Genomic DNA, 18,910 nt, shown 5'->3' with positions numbered 1-18,910 from the left:
ATTGTGTTTTTCTTTCTTTGTTTAACAAGTGTAACTTTCTGCAATAAGTCACTAGATAAACATTTCGATAAACTACAAAATAATTCAATAATATTGTATTGTGGCTTGCCTACGTCTACGATATGCAAATTTATTAAATTTTTGTGGACGAAAGAGCGACGCAATCTCAATAAACTAAACAGACATCTGAAACAAATTATGATCGGATCTACTAACCTCTCGCTTTCATACGTTTTGTTCATTATTTCATTATTGTTGCTTGACATTAGAGATTTTTTTTTTCATTGTGCAAAAGTCAACCGACAAGAGGACAGCGAATTATAAAACTTGTTCTTCAATTTGTAAATTTTAATTTAATTTTTGTGCTTTATTGTGACTTTGATATCAATTTCTATCAGTATTTTCGAAATTAGTTCAGCTAAATGCAAAGGAGTTGCGTGTTCAAATGTTGGATTTGTTGTATTAAATCAGTAAAAATGTTTTCTGTTTTGATCGTCTACAATCATTGTTTGGAATATTCTGTTTCGAATAGTTAACAATATTATTAACCAAGATGGCTCAGTATGTTTCTCAATTCGTCGGTCCGAAAATCAATAAATTGAAACAACTTTAAACATTTTGTGACCTTAACGCCATAATATCAGCTGTGGCTCGAAATATAAATACAAAAATCAAATTAGAATTTCTTACGTGTAGTCGAATTGACTTCAGACATAATTTTGTCATTTCGCTTGCACGTAAGGTGCGAGTTTTTTTAAAAGGAATTTTAACGTGATCTTATGTGTTTAAAGATTGAATTAATAGCTGATGATGTGTTATGTGACAATAAAGTCACGAAGCGTCGGAAAATGTTTCAATTTTGGATATTTTTGATCGACAAATCGAGAGACATGAAACCTCTAAAATGTGCAATAACTATTCGGTATAAGTATTACCGCTGTGCATTTTATATGTGATTATGATGGCCAATAATATTGATGATGTCTCTAATATCTGCAAGTTCGAACAAAACGCCTTTACGTTGCAGTTTGTAAATGGATGAATTCCCTAAGATGAAACAACACGCCTTTACGTTTCTCTTCGTAAATGGAATTGTACAAACGCCTTTATGTTACATTTCGTATAAGGATGAATTCCCAAGGATTGTACAAAAATACTTTACAGTGGAATTCATCCTTATACGAAATGTAACGTAAAGGCGTTTGTACAATTCCATTTACGAAGAGAAACGTAAAGGCGTGTTGTTTCATCTTAGGGAATTCATCCATTTACAAACTGCAACGTAAAGGCGTTTTGTTCGAACTTGCAGATATTAGAGACATCATCAATATTATTGGCCATCATAATCACATATAAAATGCACAGCGGTAATACTTATACCGAATAGTTATTGCACATTTTAGAGGTTTCATGTCTCTCGATTTGTCGATCAAAAATATCCAAAATTGAAACATTTTCCGACGCTTCGTGACTTTATTGTCACATAACACATCATCAGCTATTAATTCAATCTTTAAACACATAAGATCACGTTAAAATTCCTTTTAAAAAAACTCGCACCTTACGTGCAAGCGAAATGACAAAATTATGTCTGAAGTCAATTCGACTACACGTAAGAAATTCTAATTTGATTTTTGTATTTATATTTCGAGCCACAGCTGATATTATGGCGTTAAGGTCACAAAATGTTTAAAGTTGTTTCAATTTATTGATTTTCGGACCGACGAATTGAGAAACATACTGAGCCATCTTGGTTAATAATATTGTTAACTATTCGAAACAGAATATTCCAAACAATGATTGTAGACGATCAAAACAGAAAACATTTTTACTGATTTAATACAACAAATCCAACATTTGAACACGCAACTCCTTTGCATTTAGCTGAACTAATTTCGAAAATACTGATAGAAATTGATATCAAAGTCACAATAAAGCACAAAAATTAAATTAAAATTTACAAATTGAAGAACAAGTTTTATAATTCGCTGTCCTCTTGTCGGTTGACTTTTGCACAATGAAAAAAAAAAATCTCTAATGTCAAGCAACAATAATGAAATAATGAACAAAACGTATGAAAACGAGAGGTTAGTAGATCCGATCATAATTTGTTTCAGATGTCTGTTTAGTTTATTGAGATTGCGTCGCTCTTTCGTCCACAAAAATTTAATAAATTTGCATATCGTAGACGTAGGCAAGCCACAATACAATATTATTGAATTATTTTGTAGTTTATCGAAATGTTTATCTAGTGACTTATTGCAGAAAGTTACACTTGTTAAACAAAGAAAGAAAAACACAATTAGCTGTGCACAAATTTGGATAAAGAATAAGACATTCCTCTTCCATAATGTAAATGTAACATGCATGAACAATTGATTTGGTTTTGTTTAAATTGCATGCAAATCACCGATGTTGTGTTATTATAAAGATGAACATATTTGTATAAAATGATAAAGATTTGGTGTGATAAAAAAGTATTTCAACGAATGTTCGTTTTTAAATGCATTTGCGGCGGCATTCGATATACTTTTTGTACTGGGATAGGGTTTTTGCTGCTGGGAGAGAAAACGTACTAAAACGTAAAAAGCTGTCAAAAGATGTGACAGAAGGATTAGCTAAATATACTGAAATCAAATATTTTTAAAGTTTAGGGACTGTAATAGCGTTGTGTTGACTCCACAGGTGGATGCGGGAGCTTAAAGCTAGAGTGGGTTTTTTGCAGTAAACTGATTCCTGAGTCAAGAAACTTCGACTTCTACATTAGGGTAGTCCAAAAACACATTTGTCCCCAAGAATTAGATCTCTATAAGTAAGGACTAAGGGCATACATTCAAATCGATCACGAAAACCGTGCATGACGGATGGTTGATTTTATTGGAATGTGAAGACTTTTCTATTTAATTTTTACTTTGATCCTCGCTTTGATAAAGTGGGCAAAGAACACGAAACATAGACACTCAAACACTAGAGAAATTGGTCGCAACTAGTTCATATGTAGACCCTCAATTTTGTCCGAAAATTATATTGCTGACGCCAAGTCGAATTAGACAAGAGTCGTAATATTGATAAAATGTTTTATTTCAACTGTCAATAAATTAGACTTTACTTTTCTCTCAGCTGTTTATCCAACAATTCAATTTTTTTACGATGCTCAATTTTCTTAAACTCCAACTCTCGCCGCAAAATTTCAATTTCGAATCGATGCTTCTCTCGTCTCATTTCTTGTAGCTCATCGAATTCCCTCATCATCAGATCCTTTTTCAGTTCCATCAACTCTTTGCTGATGTTTTGCTTTGTTTTCGCATCGTCAGAGCATGTTGTTTCCGGACAATCGTCATACTCTTCGCATTCCAGGTGATCAGACTTGACATCCAGATGTTTATTCGTAATTGTATGATCTTCGCTACTGATTTCGTTCAATTGGTCGTGGCTAATGAAATCGCTTGCTTCCTGCTCCTCGGATATGAGATTATCATCAGTCTGTAACAGTTGTAAATTTTCTTCGTTCGAGCATTCAGTTCTATCCAAATATTGAAAATTTTCGATCGAATCCGATGCGGACGCTTCAATGTATACCATCTGTGGTTTGGGTTCGCTGGGCGAAATTGCCGATGATAAATTGATTGTTTTCGGTGGAACGTTTTTACTCGTCGAATCCGATTTTACTGATCTTCGAAGACCTGGCGCTCTGCATTTAATATTCTTCTCGACTCGAATTTTTGAAAGTAATTCACCGTGACGCCGTTGAATGTGCTTTAGTATGTTCCCATTACTGCGCCTGGAAGCTCTTAGTTGTGGTGCGTCTGGTCCACAAGTGATACATTGCACCTGATGAATATAATTATGAAGAAATCATTGTACGGGTTTTGTGTTAGTGTAGATATTGCCACTTACAATGAGAATATCGTCCTTCCGTTGCATCACTCGGAAATATTCTCCATCGTAGATGCTTGAGATTCGTTCGTCCATGTGCATAAGTTCGTCTTTCATTTGAGCTGAATTCATTTTTTATGTTAAATTGCCAAGTTTATAGCTTTTGGATACAAATTCCGCTGTCACAACAGAAATTACCTCTTCCTTTTGGAATGACAAACAATCATCACTCCATATTAATACACACACGACACACAATACAATCATACAACCAAATGTCATTTAAAATGTAGCAGAGTTTCACAGTGTGCACCTAAATGCTAAGAGCACGGCAGAATAAAATAAACCAGGCAGTAGCGGTTCATTTTCGAAACGTCAAATAAGGGACCTAATACACTGGATGGAAATGAACTGAAATGAACACTGACATAAATTGAAAAATTTTGTTCACAAAAAATATAGGGCTACTAGATTATTCAGGTCTCTAGTCAAATCAGCGCTCCTGCCTGGTTAACTTTACTCTGTCGTGCTAAGACTAAGAGTGTTGCTATACTATTCCAGCTACACTCCATCAAAGTATCAGTGTACGGTAAAAACAAATTTCGACAGGCCGAAAACAACCGACCGTCATCCACAGAAGCAAACATAACCGCAATTTAAACAAATTTGTTCGTTAAAACTTCAAAGTGAGGTTGTGTTGGCTTCTCTGTGGATGACGATTGACATTTTGAACGGCCTTGGAAAAAACCTATAGCAATAGTGTTCTTTGTGAGCGAAAACCAGGTGATTATAACCAACACTCTCTCTAGCAAACAAACTACTTTTATTGAGGTGCTGAAAGAATCAAGTAACTTTTGGAATTTACATGTAAATTACAGCGTAGTCATTCGAAATGTAGAATATATTGTTTGTAGAATAGAAAGAAATAAGGTGTGAATTTGACACAGAGAGCTGAGAGTTTGTTTGCTAGATAGAGTATTGCTATAACCAATGGGACTACCTAAAGTTCATAACCTTGAATTTAACTGGTCTCGGTCGCCTATCAAAAATTCATGAATGAAAACTAAAATTGTGAGACCGATCCTGCATACAAACCAAATAAATTTACGTTTTTTTTTCTCATTTTGACGTGTGATCCCGCGACCGCAAGTCATACAATAATATCGCTCTCACTTGACACTATAAAACAAGTGCAGAGAGCAAATAATAAATAAGCAATCCAATAAGGAAACGCCATTTGCCTTACAGTAGAGATTTTGAGCCAATAAGATGAAAGCATTTGCTTACGGGAGAGAATTTTACCGTTATTTTCACTTTTCTTGTAGACTTGGCTCTTTCGGCTATGTGGTTTTTATGTAGGTGGAACCATGGTGTTTCGGTGGGCTTTGAAATTCAGTTATTTTGACACATGCCGCATTTCTTTGTCTCTCATCCAAATAGTCTATACCTAGTCTTGTGTTTCATTGTAGGAAACCGAATTAAATTTTTTATTTTGTAACATTTCTCAGCTGTCAAATTTGACAGGAGAACAAAATAAGAATTTGAATTCGGTTTCCTTCGCGGCTATGTGCGCAGTAAAGTTACTCTTGCTGCACACATAACGACGAGAAAGATAGAGAAATTTTGCTTTAGTTGTCCTGTCAAATCTGATAGTAAAACAAAAGAAACTGGTGAATGGCTTCCGCGTTGTATGTGTTGCTAGAGAACATTCTGCCCTCGTTTGCTACGAATATTTTAAAGGAAGATTTTTGTCTTAGGTATAATTGACGGGTTTATAGTAGAGCTGATTTTGTTATTCAATTTAAAGAGTGGTTGATTATTACCAAAAACAAACCGGGTGCTGGTCGTGCTGGTGCTCGTCAAAGAATCTTCTATATAAGTTTGTCAGCACTGCGTTCGATTCAAAATAAAGAGTGAGTGTCACGGAGTAGATGTCAAAATACTGGACTCACCAACACTAAGACACCAGTTTCTCGATTATTTATTTTGAATTTATATTATTTACGAAGGCGACACAAGAAAATGTTTCCACATTTATCCAGCTGGAGAGTTAATTTAACGCTGCTACAGGAGGTTGCCAATAAAGAGCTCCTCTCTATTTTGGACAAATGTGAAGGGACAAAAGTATTGTGATTGTAGAATACATAAAAATTTGTCATCGCCAATACGGTATCTATACCATTTCAGGCCATTGTCTGGGATGATTCATTATCCGGTCCCGTAGGTCTGATAACCAAGTACACATTTCTGAAGGAGCGAAATGTCATCAAGATGCTGCCGCTTCGTCCCGGCTCCCTAGCCGACATAGATGTCAAACATATTATCTTCATTACACGCCCCAATTTAAGGCTGATGGACTTTATCGCTGAAAATGTTCATCACGAAGAGAAACGATCGGCGAAGTCGAGAAAGGAATTCCATTTGTTTTTCGTGCCAAAGATATCGATGTTGTGCGAGAAACACTTGAAGATACGAAAAGTCTACGGAAGTTTTACCAACGTCGGCGAATTTAGATGTGAAATATTTCCGGTGGACAATGATCTGCTGTCGATGGAGTTGAAAGACTGCTACCGGTACAGACAGAACTTTCGATGCTGTTACGTTGATCCTGACATTTAAATATAAATTTACTTTCAGGGAACTGCACATTGATGGAGATCCGACTAGTCTGTACATAGCTGCATCTGCGCTGGTTTCACTCCAAAAACTTTATGGTCGAATACCGAAAGTGTACGGTAAAGGCATCTTTGCACAAAAGGTATGGGATCTGACCAAACAAATGGGCAAGGAGGAGTCAGCAATTATGAATTCGGACAAGGGTGCAATCGATCAGGTTATTCTGTTGGACCGATCAATAGATCAAATGAGCGTCTTAACAACCCAGTTGACCTACGAGGGCTTGATCGACGAAATATTCGGCATTAATCAATCAACAGCACACTTTCCTCCCGAACCGTTCGTCAGCAAATCTGAAGACCCATTTCAAACCGGCATGTCATCGGCTGACAAAAAATCGATTGTTCTGAATTCCAGCGAGGATTTGTACACCGAACTGAGAGACAAAAACTTTGGCGCTATCGGTCAGATATTGGCCAGACATGCGAAATCAGTGGGAAGTCAATTGGACGAACGGCATGGTAATAAATCGGTGCAAGAAATGAAACGGTTCGTCGAACGATTGCCCAATATGTTAGCCGATAAACAGTCGGTGGCTACACACACCACCATTGCTGAAATGGTGAAAGACACGACCGATTCGTATGACTTCCGCGACGAATTGGCCTGCGAACAAGAGTTCCTTTTGTGTGCCGATCTGGACAAAGCCAGCACGTTTATCGAAGATTTAATTGCGAAGGCTGCACCACTAAAGACAGTCATTCGGTTGATTTGTATGCAATGCATTGCTGGCTCTGGATTCAAACCGAAAGTGCTGGAGTATTACAAGAGAGAATTGGTACAAGTCTACGGAATCGAAACGCTTCTCACAATAGGAAATTTAGAACGAGCCGGGCTGCTTAAAGTGCAGAGCGGCACTCGATCGTATGGAGTTTTGAGAAAGGTATGGTCACGTCTATGGTAACCAATTTCGTTCTCAACATCAAACATATTTCAGATGCTGAACTTAACGGTCGACGATGCCCTGGAAGTCGATCCGAAAGACATAAGTTACGTGCATTCATTCTACGCTCCACTCACCATTCGTATCGTTGAACAGTCCCTCAAACCAATGGGTTGGCAATCGCTGAATGACAACATTGGATGTCTGCCCGGACCGGCATTCGAGGATTTTCAATTAGCATCGCATAACATCAGCAATCGGCGTGGATCGTTAACCAGCGAAATATCGCAAAGCGATCAGCCGAAAGTGATTTTGGTGTTCTTTTTGGGTGGATGCACGTTCGCCGAAATTGCGGCGTTACGGTTTCTGTCGAAACAGGAGGACACGAATGTTGAGTTCGTCATAGCTACAACCAAAATAATTAACAAAAATACATTTTTGGAAATGTTAATGGAACACGGGAAAGCCGACAGCTGGTAGGGACGGTTGTAGTTTCGGGTTCTGTTTTTTTTTTTATTACATTGTACGTGATCACGTAATTATAACTTTGATAGTTGGAATGCAGAGAAAGAATTTTTCTTGATTGCCCAATTCGTCATCGAAACATTCCCTGGAAGAACATAGCTGGAATGACAGTCACCTTCCTAGATTGGTGTGTCATAATACGATAGAAAGTGGATCGGTTCAATGGAAAAATTCCTTTTATTTCCGCAACAGTCAATAAACTAAGTCAACAACAGCTTACTCCCTATCAACTGATATGTTCGACAATTCATCGAAATGAAGATCCGTTTTGGACGGATACACTGTTCGTAGGTTACCATCCAGATCGGTGATCTTAACTTGCTGAACGTTTAGCACATTCAGTACGGTCGTCTCTTCGCTGGATTCCACATTCTCCATAACACCGAAACCGGCCAGCAACATTTCCTTCAACAGAAGTTCGATAGTGGTGCGACAGTCACCTTTTAATCGTGAAACAAATTAGGTTAATTACGTTGGCAGACAAATTGAAATAATTTGAGGTCTTACCGAGCGATGTGCTGCTGGTGACCTCAATAAATACATTGGTTGTCTCTGGAGATATCTGCGTGAAATGAGAAAATGAAAAAAAAAATTTGTGTCACAGTTCACAGCGCATCAAGTGCACCAACCTTAGTCAGATCTCCATTTGTTAGCGGTGGTAGACTGATAACATTACCCTCACCATCTTCGACACAAGCGAACGTCTCCTTTTTGTCCAGCATGTACAGGTACTTATGAATACCCGAAAATACGTTTCGCTTCTTCTCCTTTCGCAGCGCTTCCGCTTCGGCTTTCAAATTGTCATACAACTTCTGGGCGGAAACCTTCTTCGCCTTTCCCAGCGGAATGATTCCAATCAAACGGGGATCCCTTGCCGTGAACTTAACAACACCACCTTTGACCTTGTCCAAATCGTGTGTGGCGATTGTCGATTTTTCCCTTTTGTCACAAACAGTTTCGTGGAGTTTGGTTTGGATTTGTAGAAATTTCTTGAAATTTGTACCGTCCAAGTTAACATTACGCACCGTGCAGCAAAGAATGAACGGTCGAACATCCTTTACATTGTCCATGTAAATGACGCGGGCGCTACTGTCTTCGATGTGACGGCATACGATCAGTTTGTGGACGGATGTGACTGTGGTTTTTGTGGTTTGCTTTTTGGTTGGACGATTTTTGGTTGATTTGCCATCATCTTTGGCTGATTCGCTTCCGTGTTGTTTGACGTAATCGGTCACCTGTTTCGTACGGCATTGATCGATCAGCTTCAGCAGACGCTTATCGCTGATTGGATTGCCACTGAGATGAAGATCTGCAATCGGAAAGCTTAGTCAAATGAACTACAACCAAACAGTTTCTGCTTTAACTTTACCCTTCAGTTTGGATATTGTTGCTAATGCCTTCGGTAAGGCAGTGATATGATTAACTGACATGTTGAAATGCTTTAAGCCGACCAATTGTTGAATGTCATCCGGAATTTCGACGATTTCATTATTTTGAAGGCTCACTTCCGACAAGTTGACGAAATGTTCATTGCAAATGTCTGGAAATTCCGTCAATTTGTTGTACGACAAATCCAACTGCCCCAATTTGGTTAATTTCAATTGTATAGGAAATGACACTGAAACGGGAATAAAATTGTTAACATCCGGTTCGCGGTCACCCCCCATCAACGAACATCCGTACCTAATTCGTTGTTCGACAAATTGATTGTAGTCAAATTGATCAATTCGGACAATTCTTGCGGCAAAGATGCCAATTTGTTCCGTGACACATCTAGCACCTTCAATTTGTCTAATTTACCGATACATTGCGGTAATTCGATTAATTCGTTGCCGAACAGCAATAAAGTTTGCAAATTTGTTAGGTTAGATATCTGAGGCGGAAGGATTTTCAACGATGTGTCACTGATGTTCAGTAAATTTAAATTGATCAAATCGAAGATGGATGTGTCCAGACCGTCTTTGTCAATCCTTTCGGATATTGCAGCTCCGTGGAGCTTCAATTCGCGTTTGTTAGCACTTTTCGTCGATTCAACCTCGGGCCACATTTTTTGTTTTTGTTTATTTCACAGAAAAATCTTTTAAAATGAAAGCGAATGACGCACAGAATGTCGGAATGGTTGCTATATATACCAGGAGATGGCACCAAAAGTCATTATCGGGTATTTACAATCCGAGGTCGGTTGCAATAATACCGTTTGTTGCACGATATTTGGAAATTGTTTCAAAGTTTCACAATAATGGGAAATCCAAGTTGACTGACTGACTGAGTTAAAAAAGCTAAAGCCGGTGAAAAATTGACACAAGATGTATCTGTCAAAATTTTCAACTTCTGTGGAAAAATATATGGAGGGATTTTTTTGAAAGTGGACCAGGCTCCGTCGGAGCTTTTTTTTTGCGACGGTTTGTTCATATGCCCAGATAGCCCTTGGTCCCAATAGTCCAAAACCACAGTCGTTTAATTTTCATGTTTGCGTCTTGGCTGGTGGTGAAGGTGCAAAAGTCAAAAAAAGGGTGTTTTTATACGTGATTTACTGCCGCTACAGACAATGGACACACATGTGTGGCGGCTCGTTGGATAGGTACTGTCCAGGAGAACCGGGGCAAGCATAGATATCTTACATGTTCTGTGTCATTGTTTGAAAATAACAAAAATATTGTGTCAGTCAAAGGCCGTAAATTTTGATGAACTTCAAAAGGTGATATCTCGCACCTGGAGAATGTTTATGGTTAGATCATTGGATGCAGACATCAAAAACAGCATAGTTCGTGTATTTTTCTAAAATCAATATTTTGCTTTCGAGTGTAGGAAGACATTTGCTTTATACCCAAAAAAGTAACCTGAAACCTTTCACTTCTATGGCAATTGAGGTATAATTGTAGAGCTGGGTTAAGCCTCTATCAGGGCAACCACTGATCTGTACAACAACAGTCACCAGGTACAAAATATCACCTAATAAAGCTCATCAAAATTTCCCGCCTTTGACTGATACATACTTTTTGTTATTTTTGAATAGTGCTTGAGTACACATTTGATATCTGTCTTTGCCCCGGGTCTCCTGGACAGTACCTATCAAACGAGCCGCCACACATGTGTGTCCATCGTCTGCAGCGGCAGTAAATCACGTATAAAAAACACCCTTTTTCGACTTTTGCACCTTCACCACCAGCCAAGACGCAAACATGAAAATTAAACGACTGCGGTTTTGGACTATTGGGACCAAGGGCTATCTGGGCATATGAACAAACCGTCGCAAAAAAATAGCTCCGACGGAGCCTGGTCCACTTTCAAAAAAATCCCTCATGAGAATTTAATTGCAACGACTAATTGTATATTTGACTTAATTCATTGGTAAAATAGGTATCATGAGTTTGTTCAATCGCACGGTAAAAATGATTTTGACAAGCCGAAAACGAACGAGAGCATCCACAGAACCATAATCTCAACGCTTTTAAAAACCCTCCGTAATAATACTTTTTTTTGGGTTTGTCTCTATGGATGATGTAGTGACAGATAAAATAACCTTGTAACAGACCTATACTCTCATTTAACGCGATTGTCCACCGAGTACGATCGCTTGCACTCAGTCAGTGTAAAGCCGAAAATGTCGAGAATTATATGGCTGGTTGTTAAGACAAATCAAGAAGGCGAATTGAATGGAATCAATCGAAGAAAACAGAGAAAAATGTTAGTCACAAATTGGTGGGAGCGAAGCTTCGAATGAACTGAAGGTCAGGGATAGCATGAGCTTAATGCGGGGAGTTGGTGGAAGCAAGTTTATGACTTTGAGTGGGCTAAGATGCAGGAAGTCTTCGGAGAATAGAGAAAGCGTTCTGGGAGGTGGTGTCTGGAATTGTAGGAGAGATGTGGAAGAAGATGGTTTAGGAAATGGAGGTTCGTTTGGCAGTATCCAATTTGTGAAAGGACAAATTGGTGAGCTAAGCAAAGGAAGTAGTGATTCGTTTGACAGCATCCAGTTTTCAAAGGGGAAATATTGGTGTTGGTCAACAACAAGGATACCGTTTGGCAGCATTCGATTTGTGAAAAGGCTACAAATTGAGTGGTCACTCGGAAACGAGGGAAAGGGCAAGGGAGATATGGAAAAGGACAAAGAAAGTATGGAAAAGGACAAAGAAAATATGGAAAAGGACAAGGAAAATGTGGAACAGGACAAGGAAAATATGAAAGTGGACAAGGAAATGACAAAAAAGGCATGGAAAAGGATATGGAAAGGAAAAGAACATGGAACTCAAAATTGAAGGGGACATGGTAAATTAGAGGGAAATAGAAATGGAAAACAAGACGAAACCTGGCTTGGTCATATAGAAGATATGTTAAGCAAGAGCTATGTCAAGCCAATCGGTGTGGTCATTCCACGATTTCGATGCCGAAGTTTTGGTTGTTCGAATGACAGAGGTGAGATTTGTTCTGGGGATGTGGCCGGAGTCAGCTCACCGGAGTGTGGATTGGACATAGGCAGTACAATATCTCTCAAGAAACCTCCAAGGCCTTTTAATATAATAATATATAAACTTACCTCACATATTTTTCGAAATTTGCTTGAAAACGGGTCCAACCACATATCTCACATCACAGGTCATACATCCTTTGATCCGGTTGAGGAGTGTTTGGTATCGTTTGAAAGCTGAGGGTCCCAGCTAAGCGTTTAAAGTATTTTTGCTGTTTGAAACGTTTATGGATTTTTTAGGGTCTGTCAAAGTTCGCCGAAGGGGGAAAATTTACAGATTTTAGCAGATTTCGGAAACTTAATATTTTTAAAAAAATCGAAAATCTGGTTTTATTTTGTTTTTAGATCATGCCTAGCATTCCCAGTACTAGTCTCACTAAATTTACGAAAAAAAATTTCGCCGAAAAAAAAGGGTTCAAATTTTCGATGAAAACTGAAACTAGTTACCACTGCTGCGAAACATCCAAAAACTTTTTCATCGTTAAAAGTTTGGAAACTGAACGTGCAACGATAATAGCGAAGAAAAAAAAACTTTTTTGAATCAATTTTAAAAATTACTTAACTTTCGCATCAGTTTTAAAATATCATTTTAAAGAAAATTCGAAAAAACTGCGGGAAAATCGGAAAATTCGTGAAATTTTTTTGCACTAAAAAAAAATTTGAACCCTCAGCTTTCGTTTGAGACCAATATCACTTGCGTAGCCTCGATTTCCGCTACACAGAAATTCAGCAAAGTTACCTCTGCATCGAAAGCTTCAACCGGATGTAGATGGCGCTAGAGGTCACTTTTTCAAAGTCTCCTAATCGTTTTGGAATCCCCAAATACATATTTATCAATGGTAAAAAATTCACGCTTTTATACCAAAATGCACCAAAAAATGTATTTTGTTCAACTAGTCCCTACTAATGATAAAGAAAGTCGATGAATGCCTTTATGTATAAAATAGGGACATATAATTTGTTGTATTCTCAATATAAAATACGAAAACAAAAACAATAAAATTTTTAAACAATAAAATCCACTGACTATGCAGTGTTAATCTTTGGATTCTCGCAAAATTCGTCAAAATTACACCAATTCAGAGACCATTCGAATGTTCCCTTAATTGTAGCTAGACTACAAAGATCTTTATCAGTTGGACAACCTGGTATATGAATGACCTTCTCTTGGTGCATAGCCAAGACGTATGGTTCCGTGGCACATCTATACAAAAAAGTGGTACAAAATGGAAATTATTCACAAACGACTTCTGGGACCCTAGATTCAAACTTACTCGAAGGAAATGAAGACTAAATTCGATGCAAAGGCGTCGATAGTTTCCAGATGCCATTTCCGATTTTTATTAAAATCTTTATGAGTTAAACTAAAGTCGTCCTTGTATAGGCCCAAGTGTGCCAGCAGCTTTAGCATGGTACCGGAATGGGTAAAATAGAATGTTGAATTCGGTTTAGATGAGTTCAATCTTGGGTTGGAAGAAATTTGAATGTTTTACGAAATTCATCGATTTAAAACGACAAAGTACAATTACTCCAAATGATGCAGCATATCATTCAGGGCCGGACATGCTTGCTGATGATTTATACCGAAACCATAACCATCCTTCCAGTAATGTTTCAGGTCATAGTAAAATTCAATAATTTTGAGTTGATCTTCGTTAAAGATGGAACACCACGGCGAATAGTCAAATTTGTACCAAGCCGTTTCGAATGTGCATGTCGTGTACATCAAGATTACATCGTCTGTTTGATTTAAGTGGTCAAATGGCATGGACTTCAAGTATTTCTTTCAACACAAACCTATGCTCAAGGCATCAAAATCCAGTTTCTCTCTTAAATCTCTCAGCAATCTATTCATCTCCTCGCTTTCTAACCATTGCTTCGGTTCGTATGAAGCATCTGGATTGTCATCGACATCTGTCGTCCACTTAGAACATCGTTTGTAAAATCGCAGAATCGGATCTTTAGCCGTTGGAGGAAGATGAACAACTTTACTTAAATTGTTCCTGCCGAACAGTCCCGACGCAAAGCTTTCGAAACTTTTTAGCGTTCGCTGCGAGTCTGTGAATTTAAACTGATTTTGCCGTGTTACCATTATTGTGCAGAATAATATGCCGAACAGACCGACTCACTTTATACAACTGTTGGTCGTACTGTTCGGGTAGCAAAGACGGGAAACGATTCTGAATGCGTTCGGCCAGTTGAAGCAGTTCATCGCTTCCTTCATATGTTAAATGCTTCTCTTCGTCCACATTTACTTGCGATCGCCAATTGCGTAGTCGTTCCAGGTCATGAGGACACAATTTCGGATTTCTTTGGTCAATAATATGATTCCGAACGTTTGCTAAGTGCACATTGATAGCGTAGATTACTTTACGTTTGGGATTTCGCGTTCCGTGTCGGATGACTGTGTCATTATGGATCGCGATCGAGTTAATTAAATTTGCTGATTGAGATTCATGTAAGACAACTCTCACCTGACCATATTCTGCGTGGTTGGCAGCCTAATTACATTTGCAAGTTTTAAAATTGCTGAATATTCAAAACAACGTCGCTTAACAAAAACATTACCTTGGTAAGTTACGGCAGTGTCATTTCGATTGAAAATAAATCGGTACGGAGTTTTTGTGCCCAAATGTAATTTAAGATTCTCCTTTGTGCTATCAAAACATTGTGGAGCATTGGATTCGTTGCATTTACACAAAACTAAGACCGTAGATATTATGAGCAGTCTGAACATTTTTTTGTTTTTATTTTTTCCTGGTTACAACTGACATATTTATTAGACAGAAGACAGCAGTTATGTTGTAATGTAATGTCATGTGTCGAGTGTGAGAACAGTAATTACAATCTGGCGTATGCATAACTTTACGAGTGAAAAATCTTGCTTGAAGCTCAAGGCTTATGCTAACGCACTTCGCTAACGCACTAAAGCATGAGTTGAAGCAGTTTGGCTGAGTTAAAAAGTTGGGGAAAAATGTTCCATACAAAATAGTACTCCATTTGTCACCTGTCACTTGAAGCATTTTGATTGAAAAGTGTTGGCTGAACCAAGTATACCCTGATGTCCTTACACTACTTACTATATTATAAAGATGAGGAAAGATATTTGACAGATACATTTTTCTGTCAACATTTTTCAACAATTTTGCATGGGTATCTTTTTCAGATATTCTTTACGAACTGTGTACCCATAGTTCGTGAAGAATGTCTGAAAAATATGGGAACACAGTTCCTGAAGAATATCTGACAAAGATACCCATGCAAAATTGTTGAAAAATCTTGAGAGAAAATGTATCTGTCAAATATTTTCCCTTAATTAAACTCTCATTTACAATTTCATACTCTATAAATAAAGATTGGGCAAGAAAAATCTACAAATTATCGATATTCGATAAATATAGACTGATAATCGAATTATCTGTCGACATTTATCAATTATCAGTCGATATTTATCGATTATCTATAAAACATTCGATTGATATTGACTATCGATAATCGATTCTGAGGAAATAATCGATATTTTATCAATCAAATGAATAAGGGAGGGACTAATCGATTTTTTTTTTGTCAAATATCAGTAGAAATACGAAAAATAAAAAAACTAAAAATATTGCTAAATTGAAACGATTTAAAAAAAAAAGAAAATCTACGAAAATAGCATTTCCCACTCAATTCGCACCAAAACAAAAATTTAGTGTTGGTTGTGAAAATGTAATACTTTCGGTGATTTCGAGCGAGAAAACTGAAGACTAGTTAATTATAACTTACCTTCGGGTATACTTGTCAAAATATTTGCTTCTCTTTCAACATGTTACGATGCGAGCGAGAGGACCGAAGACCAGTTTATTATAATTTGCCTTGGGGTAGTTGTTAAAATATTTCTTTCTCTCTCATCATAACAGTCTATACAGTGTTTAAGGAGAGCGATTTTTGACCAATTTGTTTAAACTGGTCTCGGGGTCACACGTCAAAATTGAAGCTGCTACACGCACGCGCATGATAGTGGTAAAACCGTATAAAGACGTATAAACGGTTGTGATTGTTTGTATGGATCAGCTGAAAAACAGCTGAAGCTAATTTCTGCTGAAAATTGACTGCCTTTGACTGTATAAATTGAATGTAATTTGCGCAAACTGTCTAATGTTATATTTTACATTTTTTTAGTGCACAAAGAAATCTCTTCATGAAGGCGCCACTGCAAAATTTGGTACATTCAACTGCCTTCGCGATTAACTTAAAGTTATTTAAGATTAACGTGAAACTCATATCAAGATTTCGATTTCGTCGATTTCTCAATCCGACATGGTTTACAGTTTTGACGCAGCTATACTTTATAGTGTAACCAACGCATGAAGATGGTCGATTGACAGCACTTACGAACAGATAAAATTTCAAACGTTCTCCGTAACCGTCAACACGTATTTTCGACTTGGAGATTTTTATTTGGACGCAATTGACATTATTAAATAATTAACATGTTCATCACTCCGTGCAAGCAGCAAAAGCAAAAGCAAATTTTCGGAACACCATTGAATGTTCCAGCATCGCCATTCCTGAAACAGTTAGGCTATGGTACAGGTAAGCACAAAACAAAGTCTTTCGGAAACACTGTTAGAATGTTTTGACTGTGCAATTCGTGTCCATCGAATAGGTGTCCAAGTGTTTCGTTTTGAACGCCAGCCTGATGCAACCGGCAGCACGAAATCGCCGTGGGCACTAAAATGCCTTTCAAGGAGACATAACAATGATCCCGACAGTAAAACAATGATTTCATCACGGTTGCTGGAAGAAGCTGATATTTTACGGTATGTGTTGTGATGAGTTGCACTTGTAACGCCATGTTCATACGAAATGTTACACTGTAAGGTCATTGAATCATCCGAACATCGTTGGTTTCCGCGGGTTAAAAAAACTACAAGACGGCAGAGACACACTGATCATGGAAGAGTGTAGTGCATCACTGGGCGATTTACTGGAGGAAAGGCACGACGATAAATTGGGACCGTTACCTGCTGATCAAATGCGGAAGGTTTGTCTGGATATGTGCGAAGCACTCAAATATCTACATGATACCGTTCACTTACTGCACGGAGACATTAAATCGTTCAACGTGAGTAGATGCAACACACAGATTCGTTGAAATGTTGTAATTTTGTGGCCGTTTGTTGATAGGTTTTGATAAAAAATGACTTCGAAATATGCAAACTGTGCGATTTCGGGGTCAGTCTGCCGTTGAATGCTGATGGCTACATTGATCTGGTCAAAAAACCCGACGCCAAGTATATCGGTACTGGTTGCTGGTGTGCTCCCGAGGCTCTGATCGATGACAATGTCCAATCAATCAGTTCGAAAGCAGATATCTTTAGCTTCGGTTTGGTGTTATACGAATGCATTGCGTGTGTACCTCCACATACCTACGCGACGGACGACGGAGACACGGATGATGTCGAAAAAACCGAAGACAGCGACGCAAACGAATCGTCTGACCTGGAAGACGAGGATGGCTTCGATTTCGAGGCTCTAATGGGAACTCGACCACCATTACCTGTCGTTGAGTCTTTGGACAAGGAGTACAATATGTTGATTGAAATTTTCTATCTGTGCACCAACGAAGCACCGGAAGATCGTCCAACTGCTGGCTGTCTAGCTGATGCGTTGAAGACTTATTTCAGTCAATGAAAATTGTTTTGTTTTGTTTTGCATTTTCTTTGTAAAATTTTATCTTTTTTGTACATTTCGTAACTCATATACGCCAACAGTGTTATTCAAAGCGTTCTATAGATTTTGGCGTTACAAGAACACGACGTTGTTTTTAATAAAACTTTAAAAGCAACTGACCATTTCATTCAACTGAACAATGCTGCTCCATTGCAAAATCAGCGTAGAAGATTTTTTCCCACTAGTTATTCGAAAATGTATCCTGCGACCGACTGTGACTAATTTTGTGTTGTTCAACGTCAATGCAGAGCTAATTAAAAATTTAGCCTGGCAATCAAACGGTAAATTGCAAAAATAATGTTAATTGACGGGCTGAGAAGAACTCAATAAAAAAGGTGCCATCCGTACAGGACGATAATCGATTTTCGGAATTTTGACGTATTTGTGTGGGCCTCTTTGGAAAAAAAATTGTGTGATTCCGGGTTGCGTGACGAAAATCGTTCTTTAATCGAATTTCATGAACTTTCGAAGTCCGTAACATCTAAAATACATTACAAAACTCTAGATAAAAGTGAAATGTCACTTTTTTGCATTTTTATGGACCTCGGCTTCGGCTCGTATCAACAAAATTCACACAAAACATTTTTCACTTGAAAATTCTATATAAAAAACTGTCCGTCGATGTTTCCCTAAAGTTTCCATTCCACTCAACAAAAAGTACTCCGTGAGAGAGTGAGCTGTCAAATAAACAAAGCAAAAATTGAAAAAGTTCAATTTTGTCTCTCACCCGGAGTACTTTTTTGGTAAGAGGAAATTAAGCATTA

At 37.9% G+C, this 18,910-nt stretch overlaps 5 protein-coding genes across 6 annotated transcripts; 2 read left to right on the top strand and 3 right to left on the bottom strand.

Annotated features, from left to right (window-relative positions):
- Window positions 1-3,065: 3,065 nt before the first annotated feature.
- LOC119084480 lies at window positions 3,066-4,141 on the bottom strand. 2 transcript variants are annotated; one of them, XM_037194469.1, is made up of 3 exons: window positions 4,075-4,141; window positions 3,898-3,998; window positions 3,066-3,831 (listed from the first exon to the last, which is right to left on the bottom strand). In XM_037194469.1, exons 2-3 carry the CDS (start codon window positions 3,991-3,993, stop codon window positions 3,106-3,108), a joined length of 822 nt encoding a protein of 273 aa, XP_037050364.1. In that variant the 5' UTR covers window positions 3,994-3,998; window positions 4,075-4,141; the 3' UTR covers window positions 3,066-3,105. The 2 variants fall into 2 exon arrangements, with proteins under 2 accessions (XP_037050364.1, XP_037050363.1); XM_037194468.1 differs by having other exon boundaries at window positions 3,898-4,137.
- A 1,629-nt stretch (window positions 4,142-5,770) lies between these two features.
- On the top strand, window positions 5,771-8,005 carry LOC119084474 (vacuolar protein sorting-associated protein 33A). Its single transcript, XM_037194459.1, has 4 exons — window positions 5,771-6,000; window positions 6,064-6,449; window positions 6,514-7,435; window positions 7,490-8,005. The coding sequence occupies exons 1-4, from the start codon at window positions 5,899-5,901 to the stop codon at window positions 7,913-7,915; spliced, it is 1,836 nt and encodes a 611-aa protein (XP_037050354.1). The 5' UTR covers window positions 5,771-5,898; the 3' UTR covers window positions 7,916-8,005.
- Window positions 8,006-8,114: 109 nt separating this feature from the next.
- Window positions 8,115-10,083, bottom strand: LOC119084477 (leucine-rich repeat-containing protein 47-like). Its single transcript, XM_037194465.1, has 5 exons — window positions 9,644-10,083; window positions 9,330-9,578; window positions 8,590-9,269; window positions 8,468-8,522; window positions 8,115-8,400 (listed from the first exon to the last, which is right to left on the bottom strand). Exons 1-5 carry the CDS (start codon window positions 10,005-10,007, stop codon window positions 8,177-8,179), a joined length of 1,572 nt encoding a protein of 523 aa, XP_037050360.1. The 5' UTR covers window positions 10,008-10,083; the 3' UTR covers window positions 8,115-8,176.
- A 3,272-nt stretch (window positions 10,084-13,355) lies between these two features.
- LOC119084478 (multiple inositol polyphosphate phosphatase 1) lies at window positions 13,356-15,232 on the bottom strand. The gene is made up of 7 exons (XM_037194466.1): window positions 14,997-15,232; window positions 14,903-14,929; window positions 14,558-14,832; window positions 14,226-14,499; window positions 13,958-14,168; window positions 13,703-13,891; window positions 13,356-13,632 (listed from the first exon to the last, which is right to left on the bottom strand). Exons 1-7 carry the CDS (start codon window positions 15,163-15,165, stop codon window positions 13,455-13,457), a joined length of 1,323 nt encoding a protein of 440 aa, XP_037050361.1. The 5' UTR covers window positions 15,166-15,232; the 3' UTR covers window positions 13,356-13,454.
- A 1,537-nt stretch (window positions 15,233-16,769) lies between these two features.
- Window positions 16,770-18,402, top strand: LOC119084479 (lymphokine-activated killer T-cell-originated protein kinase). Its single transcript, XM_037194467.1, has 4 exons — window positions 16,770-17,006; window positions 17,080-17,233; window positions 17,295-17,538; window positions 17,601-18,402. Exons 1-4 carry the CDS (start codon window positions 16,904-16,906, stop codon window positions 18,105-18,107), a joined length of 1,008 nt encoding a protein of 335 aa, XP_037050362.1. The 5' UTR covers window positions 16,770-16,903; the 3' UTR covers window positions 18,108-18,402.
- The last annotated feature ends 508 nt before the right edge of the window (window positions 18,403-18,910 follow it).

This window comes from Bradysia coprophila, unplaced genomic scaffold (assembly GCF_014529535.1).
Source record: "Bradysia coprophila strain Holo2 unplaced genomic scaffold, BU_Bcop_v1 contig_732, whole genome shotgun sequence".
Taxonomy (NCBI): Eukaryota; Metazoa; Arthropoda; class Insecta; order Diptera; family Sciaridae; genus Bradysia; species Bradysia coprophila.
The sequence above is the reverse complement of the archived record's forward strand: the minus strand, read 5'-3'. Positions and strand labels throughout refer to the sequence as shown.